We start from the raw sequence: 18,989 nt of genomic DNA, 5'->3' as shown, positions 1-18,989 counted from the left end.
ACACAATTACTGGCTTTGTAATACTAGAGACTGAGAGACAAAAAGTTATCTCTGGCAGCAACTAAAATTGAATATTAAACACATACATAGGTGCAAATGTACAAAAAGGCAGCTCTTGTTCAGTATCCCGTAATATTTCATTGTGATCAAATAAAAATGCTACTAGTCAAAAATTCTTCTGTAAAACAGTATTAATTCAATTAAGATGTGAAATTCAATTATAATTATAAGTAATTTCAAACACTCAATAACCAACATTCAAAACTTTAAAATTAATATGATGTAGAAGAGTATCCAGTATTTAGCTCTAAAAGAACATAAGCAAACATGACTTGTAAGAGGAGAGAGCACTAAACTGTTAGAAATCATCACAGTAGTGCAGTTACTTACAACAAAAAGCAACACACAAAGGTTTTTCCAATTAAAAATTTTATTGTTAAACTGCATTATAATTTAGAGCATTTTATGGACTTTTGTAACCTGATTTCAACAAGTGACAAACCACCTTAAAAAGTGTATTTTATAACAAAAAATGAACACATACTCACAAGGTGATAAACTGTTAAACAGAGAAACTACTTAAAAAAACACACACACATGGTGTGCAAATATCTATAAAGCATTTCACATCTTTTGTATTCGAGTTACTCCATGCTTTAATGTTTGTGACATAGTATCATTCTTTACAAACCTATTGTATCAACACAGAGACTATTAAAGTGCCCTTGTCTCTCTAGATATTTTCTTTAATATTTACATTTCTGTGATATATTACACCTGGTGTGCTATCTGTGTTATTTTCTTCAACATTTCTTCAGACTGTAACTGTTCCAGAGTAAGCAAGGAGAGGCCCAACTGATCCTCCTAAAACACAGGACAATATGCATGTTAATCTTTTATTTTATTATGTATAGCATTCTTTTTGAAAGCAACCACACCAAACAAAGCACTGCAGAGGTTGTACAGGGTGGCAAGTATTTTACTGGCACACAGCTGTCTTCTTTTCAGGACATATGCAACACTCATTAACTTAGAAAGTTAAACAATTTAATTAAAGACCTCAGCCATCTTTAGAGTTCCTTTCTTCTGGCAAACAAAATGGCAGTTGCACTAGTGAATTTGGGAAATATATCTATCTTAGGTTAGTGAGCAACTAATTTTAATAACATCTTGCCTGAAGAAGGGGCCTGAGTTGCCTCGAAAGCTTGCATATTGTAATCTTTTTAGTTAGCCAATAAAAGGTGTCATTTTGCTTGGCTTTTCTCTACATTCATAATGGCTAACACGGTACAACACCCTAGTGCTAATAACAAACACTGTAACTTAAAAATGTGTATATAAAGAAATATTAGCCAGAAAGTTGTGGGATCTCCTACATGTCAGCCACTTTAATGTGTAACCATTATACCTCAAGGTAATACAATTCTTTAAAGGTGTTGGTCTTGCTAATGCAATTAGGCTTTCCCCCAGCTATGGAATTTCTTGTCTTTCTGCTCAGTCTTGATTGTGGCATCTCCACCTCTCTAAGGGGGCAGTTCTAAGAAGATGCTTTTGAATTTTATTAAGTCTGAGAAGACTGTATCAGGGTTGGGCTTTATTGGAAGTTAGTTATGTTTTCTTGGGCATTATATTTGTTGGATTAAGACTCTAAAACTGTTTCTACTTCTACAAGAAAAAATAGTGCTCTTAAAGAGAACTGTTTGTTAATTTTATTTATGTAACTCATAACCAAAAATGCAATAATGCAGTCATATGAAAAAGTGTGGGAACCCTTCTCAGCCTGCATAATAATTTACTCTACTTTCAACAACAAAAAATATAACAGTGGTATGTCTTTCATTTCCTAGGAACATCTGAGTACTGGGGTGTTTTCTGAACAAAGATTTTTAGTGAAGGAGTATTTAGTTGTATGAAATTAAATCAAATGTGAAAAACTGGCTGTGCAAAAATTTGGGTACCCTTGTAATTTTGATGATTTGAATGCCTGTAACTGCTCAATACGGATTACTTGCAACACCAGATTGGTTGGATTAGCTCATTAAGCCTTGAACGTCCTAGACAGGTATGTCCAATCATGAGAAAAGGTATTTAAGGTGGTCAGTGGCAAGCTGTGCTTCCTTTTGATTCTTCTCTGAAGAGTGACAGCATGGGATCCTCAAAGCAACTCTCAAAAGATCTGAAAACAAAGATTGCTCAGTATCATGGTTTAGGGGAAGGCTACAAAAAGCTATCTCAGAAATTTAAACTGTCAGTTTCAACTGTAAGGAATGTAATCAGGAAATGGAAGGCCACAGGCACAGTTGCTGTTAAAGCCAGGTCTGGCAGGCCAAGAAAAATACTGGAGCGGCATATGCGCAGGATTGTGAGAATGGTTACAGACAACCCACACAGATCACCTCCAAAGACCTGCAAGAACATTTTGCTGCAGATGGTGTATCTGTACATCATTCTACAATTCAGCGCAATTTGCATAAAGAACAAATGCAAATGCTCATTTAGACAAGCCAGATTAATTTTGGAGCAAAGTGCTTTGGACTGATGAGACACAAATTGAGTTATGTGGTCATAACAAAAAGCGCTTTGCATGGTGGAAGAAGAACACCGCATTCCAAGAAAAACACCTGCTACCTACTGTCAAATTTGGTGGAGGTTTGTGGGGCTGTGTGGCTATTTCAGGGACTGGGGCCCTTGTTAAAGTCGAGGGTCAGATGAATTCAACCCAATATCAACAAATTCTTCAGGATAATGTTCAAGCATCAGTCACAAAGTTGAAGTTATGCAGGGGTTGGATATTCCAACAAGACAATGACCCAAAACACAGTTCAAAATCTACAAAGGCTTTCATGCAGAGGGAGAGGTACAATGTTCTAGAATGGCCGTCACAGTCTCCTGACTTGGTATGATTTGAAGCAGGCTGTCCATGCTTGGCAGCCATCAAATTTAACTGAACTGGAGAGATTTTGTATGGAAGAATGGTCAAAAATACCTCCATCCAGAATCCAGACACTCATCAAAGCTATAAAGGAGGCATTTTGAGGCTGTTATATTTGCAAAAGGAGGCTCAACTAATAATTGATGTAATATCTCTGTTCGGGTGCCCAAATTTACGCACCTGTCCAATTTTGTTATGATGCATATTGCAGATGTTCTGTTAATCCAATAAACTTAATGTTACTGCTGAAGTACTACTGTTTCGATAAGGCATGTCATATATTAAAAGGAAGTTGCTACTTTGAAAGCTCAGCCAATGATAAACAAAAATCCAAAGAATTAAGAGGGGTTCCTAAACTTTTTCATATGACTTTATATATATGTTGCATTCTATATACTTTTGCATGTCTTTATTAGTACTGTATTACTTTCACTGTCCTGAGACAGGCACGTAAGACTTTAACTTCACTAAAATTCAAAAACCATTCAGCTTAAAAGTTTTTAAAAAATAAATTAAAAATTTACATACCAAATTACTAATTTCTTTTTCAACTACAAATAAACTTTGGAAGGTACTTAACAGATAGAAATACAAATTCAATCAAGTACATTAGTTTTTCAAGTCAAATGTCTTGATAGAAAATACAGGGGTGGGCAAAAGTAGTGTATAATCTGGTCAATGAGAATTTTTTTTTTTTATCCAATCAAGCACATACATAACATAAACATCAGAAGTAGTCGCCTGGCAAGTTATAACAGTTGTATAACTGCTTCACAATGAGTACAGATTTAATAAAGAAGCACATTAATATAGTTAAGAAGACTGAAATAAAATATTTCACAGTTAAATGTTCTTTTTCTTGAATTTAACACTTGATGAAACTCTTACTTAATCAACAAAATCATTTCACGGCTGACCAGATGTTGTGCTTTATTAGACTAAAACATTTTTATCTCTTAAAGCCAACATCAAATAATTTTCAGCATGTCTCTTAACTTGTTTTTGGTTTTGATAAGAAGGAAGGTTTCATTTAAAAAAAATACTTAAATCATCTATTTTTCAAAAAGGAAACCAAACTGAATTTTTGGCCACTAAACTGAAATTAGGAGGAGGAGGAGGTTGGGAGCATGCGCTGATGACAGCACGTTGCCGCACACACCCAGATTGGGACCTTAGTGCAGCTGTGAAACGGGTGACACCTCAGCACCACACTAGAACAGTGTGAGGTTTTCTCTATTAAAATGTCAGTTCCTCTTTTTATATTAAATAATACCCCACACGTCTATGTTAATTTCTTATAACTCCCAAAAAACCCTAACTTCTACCTAAATACAATGTATGACTTCTATAAAAATGTTAACAATTACAAAACACTAATCTCTGAGATACAAATATCATCACTGAAAAGAACAATGTGGCCAAGAAAAAAAAAATATGTAAAGTTTACTGTATTTTTTGTGTTTTCTAAATCGCTATATTCTCTCTCACTTCTAGCATTACAAATGGGACATAGTTCCATGGATTCACAGAGGTTTATCTTCTTTAGAAACTGATTGCCCAGATCAGATTTTTGTTTTTTTCTTTTCTGTTGCTAGCTGGTCTTTAATTTCTGAACATTACTCATATTAATTTGGATTTGTACAACACAAATTTAATTAAAAAGTGTTCATGTTTGTAAATACACACACATTAACACCATTTCCAAGTACCTACTGAATGGTGTTTTATTTTAACAAGATGAAGTGTACTTTTGGCTTCTAAAAGGATCTACACAATATAAAGACCAAATTCAACTTATTACCTTACGGAATGGTTGTGCCATTTCTCTTAAGAAGTGTTTGGATAGCTGCACAGTCTCATCAATGGTTAAGTTCAAACTGCCATCACTTATATGTTCCTGAATCCAGCGCGGTAATTTTCCTCTTTTATCACTGCGGGAATAGCGCTGTGGTAAAATTAACATAAAAATATTAAGGCCTAAATATCCAACATATTGACATCTTAAAATGTTTAACATTAAATAGTAAGTAACAGCTTTCTATCAGTAGCAAACTTTAAATACTACCTGGACTTTATTTTATTATTTACCTTCTAAATACAGATGCTTGGATATCATTACCATATTATAAGAAAAATATAAAGTAAGAAAAATAAAAAAAACCCTTATTAAGTGCAATATGATGCATTACGACATGCTAGCATAGAAATGTTAAAATATACTTAATAACAGTGTAAAGTTTTGCCAGATCAATATGCGGACAACAATACAGATAATATAGTATTACTATATTCATTATGATAATATTTTCTGAAATTACTTTTAATGTTACTGTATCAAAATGAAACACATTCCAACTTGCAGTTAATATGTTATTTAAATTGTACTGTGCATTTTATCCTACACATTGCTCTTAACAATGTCAGAACAAATAGAAATTTTGCTAAAAAAATTAATCTGCTACTGTGTATTGTTATTGCTCTGAAATATCATGCAATCATTTTCTCTACCAGCAGATTCCCACACAAGACCAGCATCATATCGAGCGCAAGAAACAACCTTAGATAGATACTCTGGCTGGAATCACACAACACATGCAATCATATTCACTGACACTAAGACAATTCAGAATTAACCATCAAGGTGATATAACTAATCTGGTAATATTTTGGTGGAAAGTTATGTTCCAAAAGTATAAAAAGTGAATTTGCCATCATTAACTTCACAAACGTTTAGTAGTTTAAAAGTAGTTGATGTTTAATGAAATAATATTCTATTTGCAATATAACTAGAGAGAAAGCACTAAAAACAACTTAGAAAAGACATTGGACATATTTATATATCCGGAAATGTAGAATGCCCACATGGGGACTGGTGGTCTTTTAGCTTTGGAACCCCTGCAGATCTTTTTTTTTCCTCTAGCTTATCTTGAGGTTTTTTTTGTTTTTTTTTTCCTGTCCTTCCCAACAATCTGACCATACAATCGGACTTATCTTTAGAGACTTAAAAACAAAATAAGGACTCTCATTTTTTTAGGTACTTGCATATCTATATTAGGTAAATGGCTACTAAGTAATTATTCTTTTTATCTATTTCTAATTTACTTTTCTTGTTACTTTTTTCTTTTTCATCTTGTAAAGCATTTTGAGCTACATCCTTTGCATGAAAATGTGGTATACAAATAAATGTTGTTGTGGTTACATAGGATATAAATGCATACACATACAAATGCACAGTTTATTAGGTATACTTGTACATCCCATATAGACTGCTTACTCATGACAGAATTATATTTTACATAGAGGCAATGCTAATTAAATCACAATGGAAGGAACCAACAAAACCTATAACTGTACAACTCACAGCAAGAACGGTCAACACTAAAGTGCCAGCATAAAGTTACCAGGAACAGAAAATCTACCGAAGGTTTAATGTACACTAGTGACATGGGTTTGATAAGAAACAGACTGTTGATTAACACTAGTATCCCTGAAGCCTATGAAAAAAAATTGTAATGTCGGGCCACCTTAAATTCCTTTGCTCCTCTTTATCAGCATCTTTGTTTTGCAAATGTGTCCATCAGCACAAGCAGCAAGCAGTCTGCTATCCTATCCCCCACCGACTCACCTGAAGTCAGTTGCATAGTTCTCCCAGCAAGCTACATGAGACCCATTTAAATACTAAAGATCAATCAATTCATAACACAATTCCAGTCTGAAGCTCCTGAGGTAACCTTGGATTTGACCTTGGCTATCCACCAAATTGGGACAATAAACAATTCATAGTCTCTCTTTAATCTCTAATATGAACACTGATAAACTGATAATATCTGGCTATTTTAATTGTGTGTTAAATAATATCTTAGACCAGTGGTTTCCAAACTTGGTCCTAGGGACCTCCTGGGGCTGCAAGTTTTTGTTCCAACAAATATCTGTTTCTAATTGGTCTCTTGCCTAATTAAGTGAGCTGTTATTTCCCAGTTTCTGTGTTTTGGAGTCAATGAAGAAATTACAAAAGTAAATGTGTTTATACATTTTAATAAAAATTTAAGTAGTTATATGTCGATAATATATATACTTTTTCTTCCTGATTTCCATTCTGCCTTTCCATTATTGACTAATTAGTGGGTCTGACACTGAAATAGTTACAGCCTTTTATCATTTAAGTTTGTTTGCCTGGGTGTCTGCTTTGCTTGAATTTTAATTTTCACTATTAGGATACAATGGAAGGAGCAGACTACACAGAATAAGGGAAAACAGCAGGAAAAGAAGAAAAAAGAGTTACGCATTTAAAGCTGTAGCAAAAAATACAAATATTTCTAAATGTCTTATAATGTGAAAATCATACTGCTGTGCTTTCCTGAATGCAGAATAAGAAACGAGAGAAAGAAAGACCAGCTAACTAATTGACATCATCAATTATTGTGAATCTGGTTGAAACAAAAATCTGCAGCCACAGGGGGTCAAGAGTTTGGGAACCACTGCCTTAGACAGATCACCTCCAACTGTAATCACAGTGTCTAAGACATCCTTGATAATGCCATGTTTAAACAAGGACCACAACTTGTCTGAATCATGGAGATTTCTTTACTGATATTCAAGGTAATATATATTGTACAATCGTCTTTGATACCTATAGAGATTTCAGCTTTAATAATACACTTGCATCATTTCAACAATAGTCTCAGATTTAATAGTTAAACAACCTTTTCTCCTAATATCTGTAGTCAAATATAATTATAAAGATACATGCCACGTTTTCCTACTCTTCTTTCAGTACTGGTACTAGGAACATGCAGCATTTCATCATTCTCTTTCAGAAAGTTCACTCCTCAGATAATTTGGGAAAAAGGACTTTCAATTAGAATTTCAATTAAGGAATACATCAAGATACGCACTTCATCAAACTCTACAAAAACCAATTAACTAAAAATTGTATACCTTACACATTTACTGCAAGTCAGTTTATAAAAAAATATCCAGATTGATGAACTCGGGATCCTACCCCAATTGGCTGAATGTTTTGGGATTGCCCCACACTCAGAAAGTGCTGGAAAAAAACCTTTGCATTCCTGTTGGACAGTATTGTAATTTGCTTAGGGCAATATCAGGAGTATTATGATATCCTATAAAACATTTTTGCTTCTTGCCTTATCTTATGCAATTAGAAAATCATAGTCCACCCAGTAGAAAAAACAACATCGTCCAAATGAGGAGCTGTTTAAAGCCTGCTTAGATGTTAAAAATATGTTTTAGTGCTGTTATAAGCATGCTGGGCCTCTGCCCCTGCTTCAGTCCATGAGTAACAATTACATATGGGTTATTTAATTTCACAGCTCTACAGGTATGGCAAGAAGATGGTGAAAAACTTGAATTTCATATGAAATATGGTATTATTTATTGTGTGGTGTAATTTTATCAAACTAATAAGTGTGTGAAGGGGTTCACTTTGGTATCAACTCATATGCTCCTGAAATTAATAAAAAAAATTGTGCTTACCACTATTATAATAATAATAATTATTATTATTTTAAGAATAATGGACTTTGCTTTTGGCTTATGTTTTGAACTTGTAATTTATGGCTTAATATAATAATTGACAACTCAATATTGTTGATTTTAAGAAGTCTGCAGTCATGCTTTAAGTACTGGTTAAATGCCAGTACTGGCTATTGACCACAACCTTTTATACTTTGCTTCTCTACATCTTGTGAAAGGAAAAACTGAAGCAAAGCAAAAACTGATGCAGCACTATGGTAATGCAAACAATGATGCCAGGTAAAGAAGCCAACTGCAACAGCTGTAACTTTAAAAAAATTTTTTTACCCATTATCATGCTAGCATTTAAACTACCATTTAAAAGATAATAATATAGCTGAACTAACTGAAGACTTGAGTCTCCTCATAGATCATCATGAATTTTTAGTGCATATTTTAAAAAAATCAAGGATATCTCTTTATCAAGTTCAGAAGTTTTAACAAGGATAACAGGTACATCAACAAAAAAATTCCATTGTCAGTTCTAGAGCAGTCTCTGGTATTGAAGGGTGAAATATATGAAAGCTTTTTAAGAGCCAAAATGTTGAGTAAGACATGGCTGAAGAAAGTTTAACACAAATGAAGCTGGAAAGAACACATAAGAGAATGAGGATGTGTGCAGTGTCAGTAAGTAATAGGAAGATGCATACTGAGTTAACAGAAAGACTTGGTGTGGATGTGATAATAATTGTACTGAGGAGAAACAATATAAGGTTGTTTAGGCTTGTAACGTGAAAGGCAAAGGAGAACTGGGTGATGGTTTGCACCAGGGAAGAGATGACAGGGATGAGGCTAGGAGGGAGGCCAAAGAAGATGTGATTAAAAAATGGGCATTAAACCAGTGATGTTGCTGATGATGAAAAAAAGGGATAGTGACTAAACAGTGCAAACCTGAAATATCATAAAGATACTAAACTTTTAGGGATACTGAAAAGCCTGTAAAACACACAGCCTGGACAATTTTTACAACTGAGTAAAACTGGAAAATGTAGATTAATGTAGAAAAGTGCCAAGTGTTACGTGTAGATAAAATGAACAGGCAAGTATAACCAGAAAATGAGAGACAATGACCTACGGTGTTTATAGTATGTCTAATTATCATTCTGGAGGCAATGCGAAGAAGTATGTCTAAGGGCTAAAAAAAGAGGTGATTGCAAGTCAATTAGTACTGTATTTTTTGACAGTATGAATGCATTTAGTGCATTATATTAAAATGTAGAAACTGCATTTGTAATTATGTGGTTACATCAATTTAGCACACTATACAGTAGCAAAAAATGACCCTCATGTCCCATCTTGTGGTAAATCAGGATAGTAGCAGAAGACTTCTTAGCAGTTAAAACCATTTACTACAGGTTTATTAAAAACTGAGCTTTTAGTTCTTATAGATTGATTTAAATAAACAAATATAGGTATACACAAATCAATGGATATACATAAATTCACAACATGTGAAAGTCAATCATTTTTTAAATCTTAATGAGATGTAGTGCCTCTCACCTTGTCAGCAAATATCATAAGACCATAATCAGTCTTTCCACGAATTACCCTTCCTACACATTGAGCAGCATGACGCATAGCATCAAACGTCAAGAAATCATTTTCTCTGATCTGAAACTGATCCCTTAAATATTCCAGACGTGCCTGGCAATAGATTAGATGAATAGAGTTAATGTTAAAGCTAATTATGTTAAATGTTAAAGCTAAAAACTCATTAAATACTGCTAAGACTGCTGTTAATAAAATATCAGTTAGATGTAATTTTAGATATTGTACAGCTTTAAGAGAAGATATCACACAGCTTTTTAAGCTAGTAGCAGTGGTTTTTGCTATTTGACATTTTAGCATATATAATTATATTTTTCACAATTACTATTTCATAAAACTCACCTTTAAAATGCGACTCTGTGTGTAAACATAAGGTACTCCAAACATTATCACTGCTCTTCCAAAATGATGTACTAAATCAGAAAAGACACAAATTGTGACTTATGCACAAAAGCAAAGAATAAAAGGACTTTAAGGGCAAAGTATAAATGACAATGTTATAAAGCTGTACTATCTTAGAAAAAAATTTGCATATAGAATAAATTTTTGTATTTTGAAGTGAGATCTTCACAACATTAGCATGCTGCTACTTGCATGAAAAATCTGTTTTGTTCACTGAAGTTATAAAAGTGGAATCCTGTTGTAATGAAACTCATGGGACCATAAAAATATTTTGTTATAACTAATATGGGGAAAATACGCATACTATTGTGACCGGGTCGCTGGCAATTCACCATCTCTAATGGCAGTGGCAAAAGGACAGTGCCATAGCTGCTCTGCTGCGTCTGGTAAGGGCAACGTAATTGGTTGTCCTCTGCAGGATAAAGCTTGCCACACAACGTGCTTGTTGCACAATGTATTTAGAACATTTAACACTGGAGTTTGACCTGCTCTTCCTTGCACTCTTCTGATCTCTCTTTTCTAGACCGCATCTGTCACAGCGGTGATTATGAGCGGTTCTTCTTATCTGAAGATGGGAGCTAAAGCAGGACATTTGGTCTGTCATTACTCCTTTCTCATGTATTAGAGTGCTGAAATAACAGCTCATACATTGCATGAATTATTGAGAATGTACCTGCCTTCTATATTCAGTAATAAAGTACTTGCATTTTCTTTGAAAACCTGGACTCACCTTCCTGTCTTTAGTACTGTAGCAAATGTAGTATTGTAGTTCAAATAGATTAACAGTAATATTATATTGCATTTCTATCATTTAGAAATGAATGCGACCAGCCAATTAGCACTTTTTTCTGTGTGGCTCATATACCCTGTTGAGTTTAAGACCCCTGATGTAAAACATCTGTAATAATATTCATTTTTCCCATTTTATTAAACTAGAGGATTTGTTGCTTTGAATTTAACATTCTATACGTTCTGCAGTTCTGTACAGTTTAAGGCTTCTGTTTCAAGAATTGATTAGTGCACTGTATTATTGGAACATAAATCACAAAATGGTATAGTATGCAGTTGTGCTCATAAGTTTATATACCTTGGCAGAATTTGTGAAATATTTGTTTTTGTTTTTAAAATATAATTAATCATACAGAAAGCTTTCATTTTAATTAGCGAGTGTGCTCAGGAAAAGCAATTTACCATCACAATGATAACTCAAATCATCCAACTGGGCCTGATTAAAAGTTTGCATAACATTGAATGTTGGGGCTGATAATATACAAACAAGTTGACACACACAGTTTCAAATTAAAAGTAATTAAGGAAGTGTGTCCACACCTGTAGCTTCTTTAATTATAATCAGTGTCTGTGTATAAATAGTCAATTTACATTCATGCAGAGCTGCACTGACTTTGCTGGATACCGAGCCATAGGGAAAGCAAAAGAACTGTCAAAAGGACCTGAAAGAAAAGGTTGTTGAATTGTATAAATCAGGAAAGGGGTATAAAAAGATATCCAGATATCTGAAAATACCTGTCAGTAGTGTTCAAATTCTGATAAAAAAGTGGAAAGTTAGGGGTTCTGTTGTTACCAAGCCATGGTCAGATAGACCAACTAAGAGTTCAGCCACAACTGCCAGAATCATTTGTCGAGATGCAAATAAAAACCCACATGCCTCATCTGCAGAAACACAGGTTTTTCTGCAAACAAGTGGTGTTGCTGTTGTAAGATTCACAGTAAGGAGGTACTTGAACAAAAAGGGGCTGCACGGTCAAGTTACAAGAAAAAAGCTTTTACTGTGCCACCACCACAAAATAGCCCAATAATAATATGCCAAACAGCATCCAGACAATTCTCAAAACTTGTGGAACAAGTCCTTTGGAGTGATGACACCAAAATGTAACCTTATGGTCACAATCATAAATGCAATGCCCATGACAAAAAGCACACCACACCTACTGTGAAGCATGTAGGTGGACTGCCACTTCCCCCAGGAAAGTAAACTCAATCAGTGTCAGATGCCCCTTCAATGGAATAGGAACCACAGCATAGAAAGAAGTGTGTACATTGCAAAAGGTACACATGTCATAAATGTAGTGAGGACGGTCCTTGGGAGTGTGGGAACTGTAAAATTTGAATTTGATGATTGCATATAGCGTGAAACTTACCTCTCTGTACTATTCTTTACTCTGCATGTCCTGGAGTACAAAAGAAACACCACCATGCACCAAAATGTGGAGACTGGGCAAGAATGGGGAGAACGTGGTCACTGATTACAACTGCAAGAAGACATGCGAATGAATATGAATAATATGAATAATGTTGCATCCGTGCCACAATGTTTTCTGAAATGTACTATACATGTCATAAAATGAATTATTCCAAATATCATATATACCTATGTCTGTTTTTTGTCAGTGTGGTTTTGACATCATAGACAATTAGGTGCATACTAATTTAGCGTGAGTAGGAACACTCAATTAAATTGAATAAAAAAAACATTCAAATGACAATGAGATACCAAGAAGGCAGATTCACTAGTGTTTGTTTGTCAGCTTTTATCCCTTCAGATCAGAGAATTTCAAGTTCCATTGTTTGTAATCATCACTCACATCTACAGTTATTCCCAGTTTCAAATAAAAACTAAAAGCGTCAGATCTGGGGTGGTTTGGGGGAAGGGTGGGGTTGTATCGTGATCGTGACTAAGAGAATAAAAGTGAAAAACAAAATGCTAAGTTTTACAAGTACTATAAATTTACACTGGCTGTTACAGACGCAAATCAAATGTATGTTTTTATTGTATAATATTAACAATAACAGCAGCTCACTATTCAAAATGTTAAATTTGCAAGGATGCCAGAATCAAACTGGCAGCCTCTTGATTACAAGTCAGCAGTTCTTACTGCTGCACCACGGAAGCTGTCGTATTATACTTGCACCTTTTGTGAAAGTGTTTATTTGATTTTTGGACTTCAGGCTTCAAACATTATACAGTTCATCTCCACATTTTGTCATTTATTACTAAAACATGAAAAAAGTTTCTGTTTAAACAATGTGTTTACATAAATTGTTGTAGACATGGAACACACATGAAATGCATGTGTTCCAAATAACGATATATTATTTACACTATACAGCTCCCGATACCTCACTAACAGATAAACAAGGCTTGAGCTGGGACAGCGATTTTTGCTGTTTCTATGGCAGTGGGAGGATGGGATAGCAGGCTGCTTGTGCTGATCAACACATTTACAAAACAAAAGAAGCTGAGGGAGAGATGCGAATGGATTTAAGGTGGGCTGAGTTTACGAGTTTTTTTCATAGGCTTAGGCAATTCTAGTGTTAATGGTTGTGTTATTCTATGATGCCTTATAGTTTAATTTGGATTCCTTTAAATGTATGCCTTATCAGTCACCATTTATTTAAAGCACAGTGCACATCTTACAAATTCTGCCAGGGTATGTAAACTTATGAGCAAAACTGTATTTTCTTGGAAGAAACAGACAAGCAGTGTATGTTATTTTTGTACAGTTTGCATGTTAAGAGCTCATAAAGGTCAAAATGAAATGTCAACATAAGACAGAACTAGTTGTAAACACAATTTTCTAATTGTACTTAATCTTACTGCATAATTGTAGACATGGCATTACGTTGGGTAGTTTTAACATTCAAATGGTCTTGTAATTATTGAAAAACAGTTCCTTGCTTACCAAAATCAATTCCTTCTGAAACCTTTCCTCTTGCCACAGAAAGTAGAATAGCTCCACGACCATTTTCACAAGCCTTAATAGGTAAACAATCAAATACATTAAGACAATGTTGTAAAAGAACATCGGTTACTTCACATGAATGTATAAATAACAAACAGAGTCTATGTTTTATGATCAACTTTTTTCTTTATTAACAAATTACACTACAACATAACAATCAAAATTAGCAGACACATAAAATAAAGCACTTGACAGGTGGTAAGCTATAGAAATTAGGTGGAACAAATATGATATTAAAATTATACAGTTCAATAAAGTGGCAGCAAATCAACTGCTAAGCCAAATATTACCAATACAGTGAGAATGTTAAAGATAATTATGAAGTCTGAGTAACGAATAGCAAATGATGATATGAATGAATGGACATATGAACAGCAAACAGCGGCACAGAGGATTAGATGGGTCAGAAGATACTAAAAAAACACCAAATGCATTTATTAAAGATTGACATTTTAGGTAAAAATAAAAGAGAGAGATTATCACAGAATGTGTATAAACTCTGAACTGAATACAGTTCAGATCCATAAACTATACTACCCAGAGCCTGTATTTCAAGTTTAACAGATGAGAAAAAATTAACTTTGAAGGTCACATAGCAGCAAGGTACAATTACTTAAGATAAAAGACTGCTTATATTATTTACAACCTGCTGTAAGATATTTTTATCTCAACAAGCTGTTATTTTAAGATACAACAGGAAATTATGGGATATAGCTGCATTTTAAAGAACCTCTGTTTAACATTGAAAAGTGGAAGATGTCCAAAAGAGTGTATGGATATAAGAATACTTTCAATCAGGAACTGGTGGGTAAAAAGTGTGTTCAAGCAAGCTACAGATCAGGAAAAATATATAAGTGATAAACTTTTTGGCCAGGAAGGGAGAACCTGCTTTGTCCTTTTTGTGAATGAGGATTTTATATTTTAGTTTACACCTGTTGCTACTTCAAATAAATTTTAAAATTACTTTTCTTCACATCTAAAGCCACTAAGAAAGAAATGGATGATAATGGGGACAATATTTATTTATTACAACCAGTAGTTGTGTTTTAAAAGTTAAGCCTGGCCAGACAAATACAATATCCTTTCTTTAATTGAAAACAATCCTGCTTTACAGGAACTATTCTGTTTAGGCAAACAGAGATCTTAATGACTAGTTGAGTAAACCTCTCAGTGTTCAGGGTATGGGTGGCATATAAAGATTGACTTTGTTAGGACAAATTTCACCAGATTGATTTTCTAATCAAACATTTTCCAATATTTAGAATAATTCAACACTATTAACAAGTTTTAAAGAGGCACTATCTAAAAATAACAGTATGTGTATGTATATATAGCAAAAACGTTTTACATTATTAGCAGGAAAAGATTTTGAATTACTAGTTAATGTGATTCAGGCTGTAAAGACAGTGCAAAAAGATAGAAGAAGCCCCTGAGAATGTTCTTTTGAAATAAAACTTTTAGGAATTGTCATAGTGACAAAATACATAAATGAGAATAAAAATTTACCTCTTGGTATTTCTCAAGCGCCATGCTAGTCTCTGCAGCATCCTGAGTTTCAATGAAAATTAACTTGTTCCTCTGTATGTTTTCCAGAATACCCTATGTAACAACATAAATATGTTAGGTTGCCGATTAGTGCATTCAGAGCAACTACTACAGGAGATGGTGATTAATAACTGTATGAGGTGCCTTACAACAGAATTACCCTAGGATACTAGAACAAAGGAAACCAGAAATATTCCAAAGACATCTGATTCTCTAACTGAGAGAAAGAGGTTCTGAAGGAAATGGTAGACAGGCTATATACACTTTTGCTGAAGAGTAAGCAGGCTACACATGGTAAGCCTTGAAGACTGTTTATAACATTTTGCTGAGTTACAAAGTCAAATTAAAACATATTTAAGTCTAATGTGTTTCTGTTTATGTATTAGTAATCTCAATACATATATATACAACATCCAGTGTCTGTCGTTCAACCATGCCCAAGCATAATGACATCCAGTGTCTACAAAAGGCCTAAAATATCCAATGAACAAAGGCAACAAGAACCAAAAGAAAGATGGATGTAAGGGTAGAATGTTCGATGAACAAGGACAACAAGATATATAAAGAAAAAGGGACATACTGTAAGGGCTAGAATATCCAGTGAACAGAGGTTCTTAAATGCACAATATAATCGAAACAGGCAGACTTGTTGTTGTGCTTGTTTTCCTAATTAGATATTCCACTGTGCTAGTTCTCTATAATATTAAATTGAAATGAAATATGTAAATGTATATGAACTGTATTGAAAAGATCTTGAAGGATCGCACTAAATATATTGAAAAATACAACTGTGTTCATTTCAAATGGATGCAGCTAAATAGGCAAATACTCAAGGAGAACTAGAGATCTTCATTTAGCAGTGCATAATGCAAAAAAGAATGCCTTGTTAAAAATGGTCAGTATTCTTGAATGGACCAGCCAGTGCCCAGAATTGAATACAACACACTTGAAAATTGCAGCTCATAGACACATTAAACCCAGTCTGTCAGAGTTGGAGCCAAACTTGCATGGAAGAATAGGCAAAGATTCCTAAATCTAAATCAATATGTGAATACAGACATACCCAAGAAGACTAACAGCCGTAATTGATGGTAAAGGACTATGTACAAAGTACTAATTCTTAGCTCTTGCAAGCTCTATGAAGTGCTGCCTACAGGGAAGTGTTAGAGACTTTCAGGTTTTGTTTTACCACCAAATGTCATTTGATTTGTCTCAGCAGCAAGTTTGTATATATCTATTTTTAAACATATTCAACACCAACCACCTAGGCAATCGATCATATATCTTAGAAATTTTTTTGCATTTACCTGCTCATACCAGGATGCCACAATATTTTCCATGTACTGATAACTGGTAAAAAATGCCACAATTCCATCAGGAACAATTGCTGACATCTCAGAAAGAAGGTTCCCATAGTTACGGATCACAGCTGAAAGAGTTAAAATTATTAAACTGAAGTAAAGAATTAATGCAAAACACATACATACAGATAAATACAAATTTTAATAAATGATCTGGTTGAGATAATTTAAAATATACAACATGCTGTATTTCATTAACTGTATTAACTGCATTTTATTAACGGTGCTTCGAACTGTGGAATGTACTTTTGTAGTGTGGTGACTATGTAAAGTATTTTAGGTGTAGTCTTGTTAGTGCTTTACAAAGAAAAGATTACATACAATGTTTTTCTAATGAAACCTTATTTTTAATTGCTTCTCATCCTTCCAATGAAGATGAGAATGTTGTGTCAACATAAACCTCTAAATCATTTTTTACAATTTTTCTTCCTTTAAGTGAAAGGGATAGCTATAGCTGGAGAGAAAATCTAAATATTAAGTCATATTATAAGGGAGAAATCATGAATACAGCAGAACAGAATCACATATAAAAAGTTAAACCATTAAGATTCAATGTCATTACTTTGTTATTATAAAAAAGAAGCATGTGGCTAAAAGCATGTCAATGTTTTTTTACCACAAACCAGGCCAAACATATTACAGAAATTGATCTTAAAAGATATTACAGATCAACAATACTGTAAACTAACATCAATGCCCTGAATTTCTACCCAGACTGTTTCCAGTCTCTAAAAATCATTTCTAATTGAGACTAGTATGGAAATATATCTATAAGAATATTTACTGGATATTTTATATACAACCAGACTGGCTAATTAAAATACATTATGCACAGGAATTAGAACGTATTATATGGTTAAGCCCTTATTTTAATTACGCACAAAAAATAAATAAAATATTTTATTTTTAAAAGTATATTGTAATCTCACCAATATAGTTTAAGCCCTGAATTCCACTGTGTCTTATTTAGTCAAAACACTGGAATGCACCGATTTGCAAGAACTCTTACACGTAAACAATCCACCATCGTAAAATGACAACCTGAAAGCCAATGCCAAAGATTGGGTTGAGGATTACCAATAAAGAGGCGTGGCTGAAAAGCTGACCAGACAAAGACAGCAAAATGCCAAGAGGTGCAAATCATTAGCATAATGAATAAAGGGCAGGAATGGCTAGAAATTAATGAGAAGTGGGTATGACTGAACGGTGATTGCACAAATGTGGAAGAATGCCAACAAGGTGCTTGCCCATTAGTATAGCACATAAATCAATGTTTCTTATCTATGTTAAGCTATGTATAGAAATGTTTTCGTGCTTAGGAACAGCAGCTCGCCCCGCAAACAGAACAGGGCTTTTTATTATCTTTAATAAAAGTCTACAGTAAAACTAGGCTTTTATGCCCTGCATAATTTCCTGGCTTTGGATATTATTGGTTTGAGATTCTATTCTACGACACTAGCTTTTCACAAGATCCAAAAATCTAAAATGTCATAGCTGCTTATATTAAGTTGTACCACCAATTCACTGTATTAGTCACTATCATTCCAATTGTCATTGAACTAAGTTTTTTTTTTTTGTGTGCTAAAAAAATTCCCATTATGTGGCATTGTGTTTCTAAACTATACTGCTTATGTCACCTGTATTTACGAGGTTTAATTTACTTTAAATCCATTTATACCACAATTACCATATTTTGCTTTATCTTTGGCTCCAGTTTTTCTGTCACCTCCTTCCATTATTATAGTTAAGAAAGAAGTTTGCTGTACTTACCAATATCCTCCCTAGTTTCAAACTTGGAACTAATGGCTACTTGATCATTTCCACGGCCGACAATCTGTTAAAAAGAAAATATAGAGATACTATCTCTCTCGTGTACAGAACACCAGGAAGTACTGTACTGTAAAT

At 33.9% G+C, this 18,989-nt stretch overlaps 1 protein-coding gene across 1 annotated transcript in view; it reads right to left on the bottom strand.

Moving 5' to 3' along the window:
- Positions 1 to 420: 420 nt before the first annotated feature.
- ercc2 (excision repair cross-complementation group 2) overlaps positions 421 to 18,989 on the bottom strand; it is a 107,546-nt gene continuing 88,977 nt past the window's right edge. The window contains exons 16-23 of the mRNA XM_039769437.1: positions 18,855 to 18,918; positions 17,031 to 17,152; positions 15,685 to 15,777; positions 14,119 to 14,191; positions 10,358 to 10,428; positions 9,968 to 10,111; positions 4,734 to 4,877; positions 421 to 864 (exon numbers count right to left, since the gene is read on the bottom strand). Of these exons, the coding sequence (XP_039625371.1) occupies positions 772 to 864; positions 4,734 to 4,877; positions 9,968 to 10,111; positions 10,358 to 10,428; positions 14,119 to 14,191; positions 15,685 to 15,777; positions 17,031 to 17,152; positions 18,855 to 18,918 (804 nt within the window). The 3' untranslated portion in view covers positions 421 to 771. The remainder of the gene's footprint in view (positions 865 to 4,733; positions 4,878 to 9,967; positions 10,112 to 10,357; positions 10,429 to 14,118; positions 14,192 to 15,684; positions 15,778 to 17,030; positions 17,153 to 18,854; positions 18,919 to 18,989) is intronic.

This window comes from Polypterus senegalus, chromosome 11, assembly GCF_016835505.1.
Source record: "Polypterus senegalus isolate Bchr_013 chromosome 11, ASM1683550v1, whole genome shotgun sequence".
Lineage (NCBI taxonomy): Eukaryota > Metazoa > Chordata > Cladistia > Polypteriformes > Polypteridae > Polypterus > Polypterus senegalus.
Note: the sequence above shows the minus strand (reverse complement) of the source record. Positions and strands in the feature narration are given on the sequence as shown.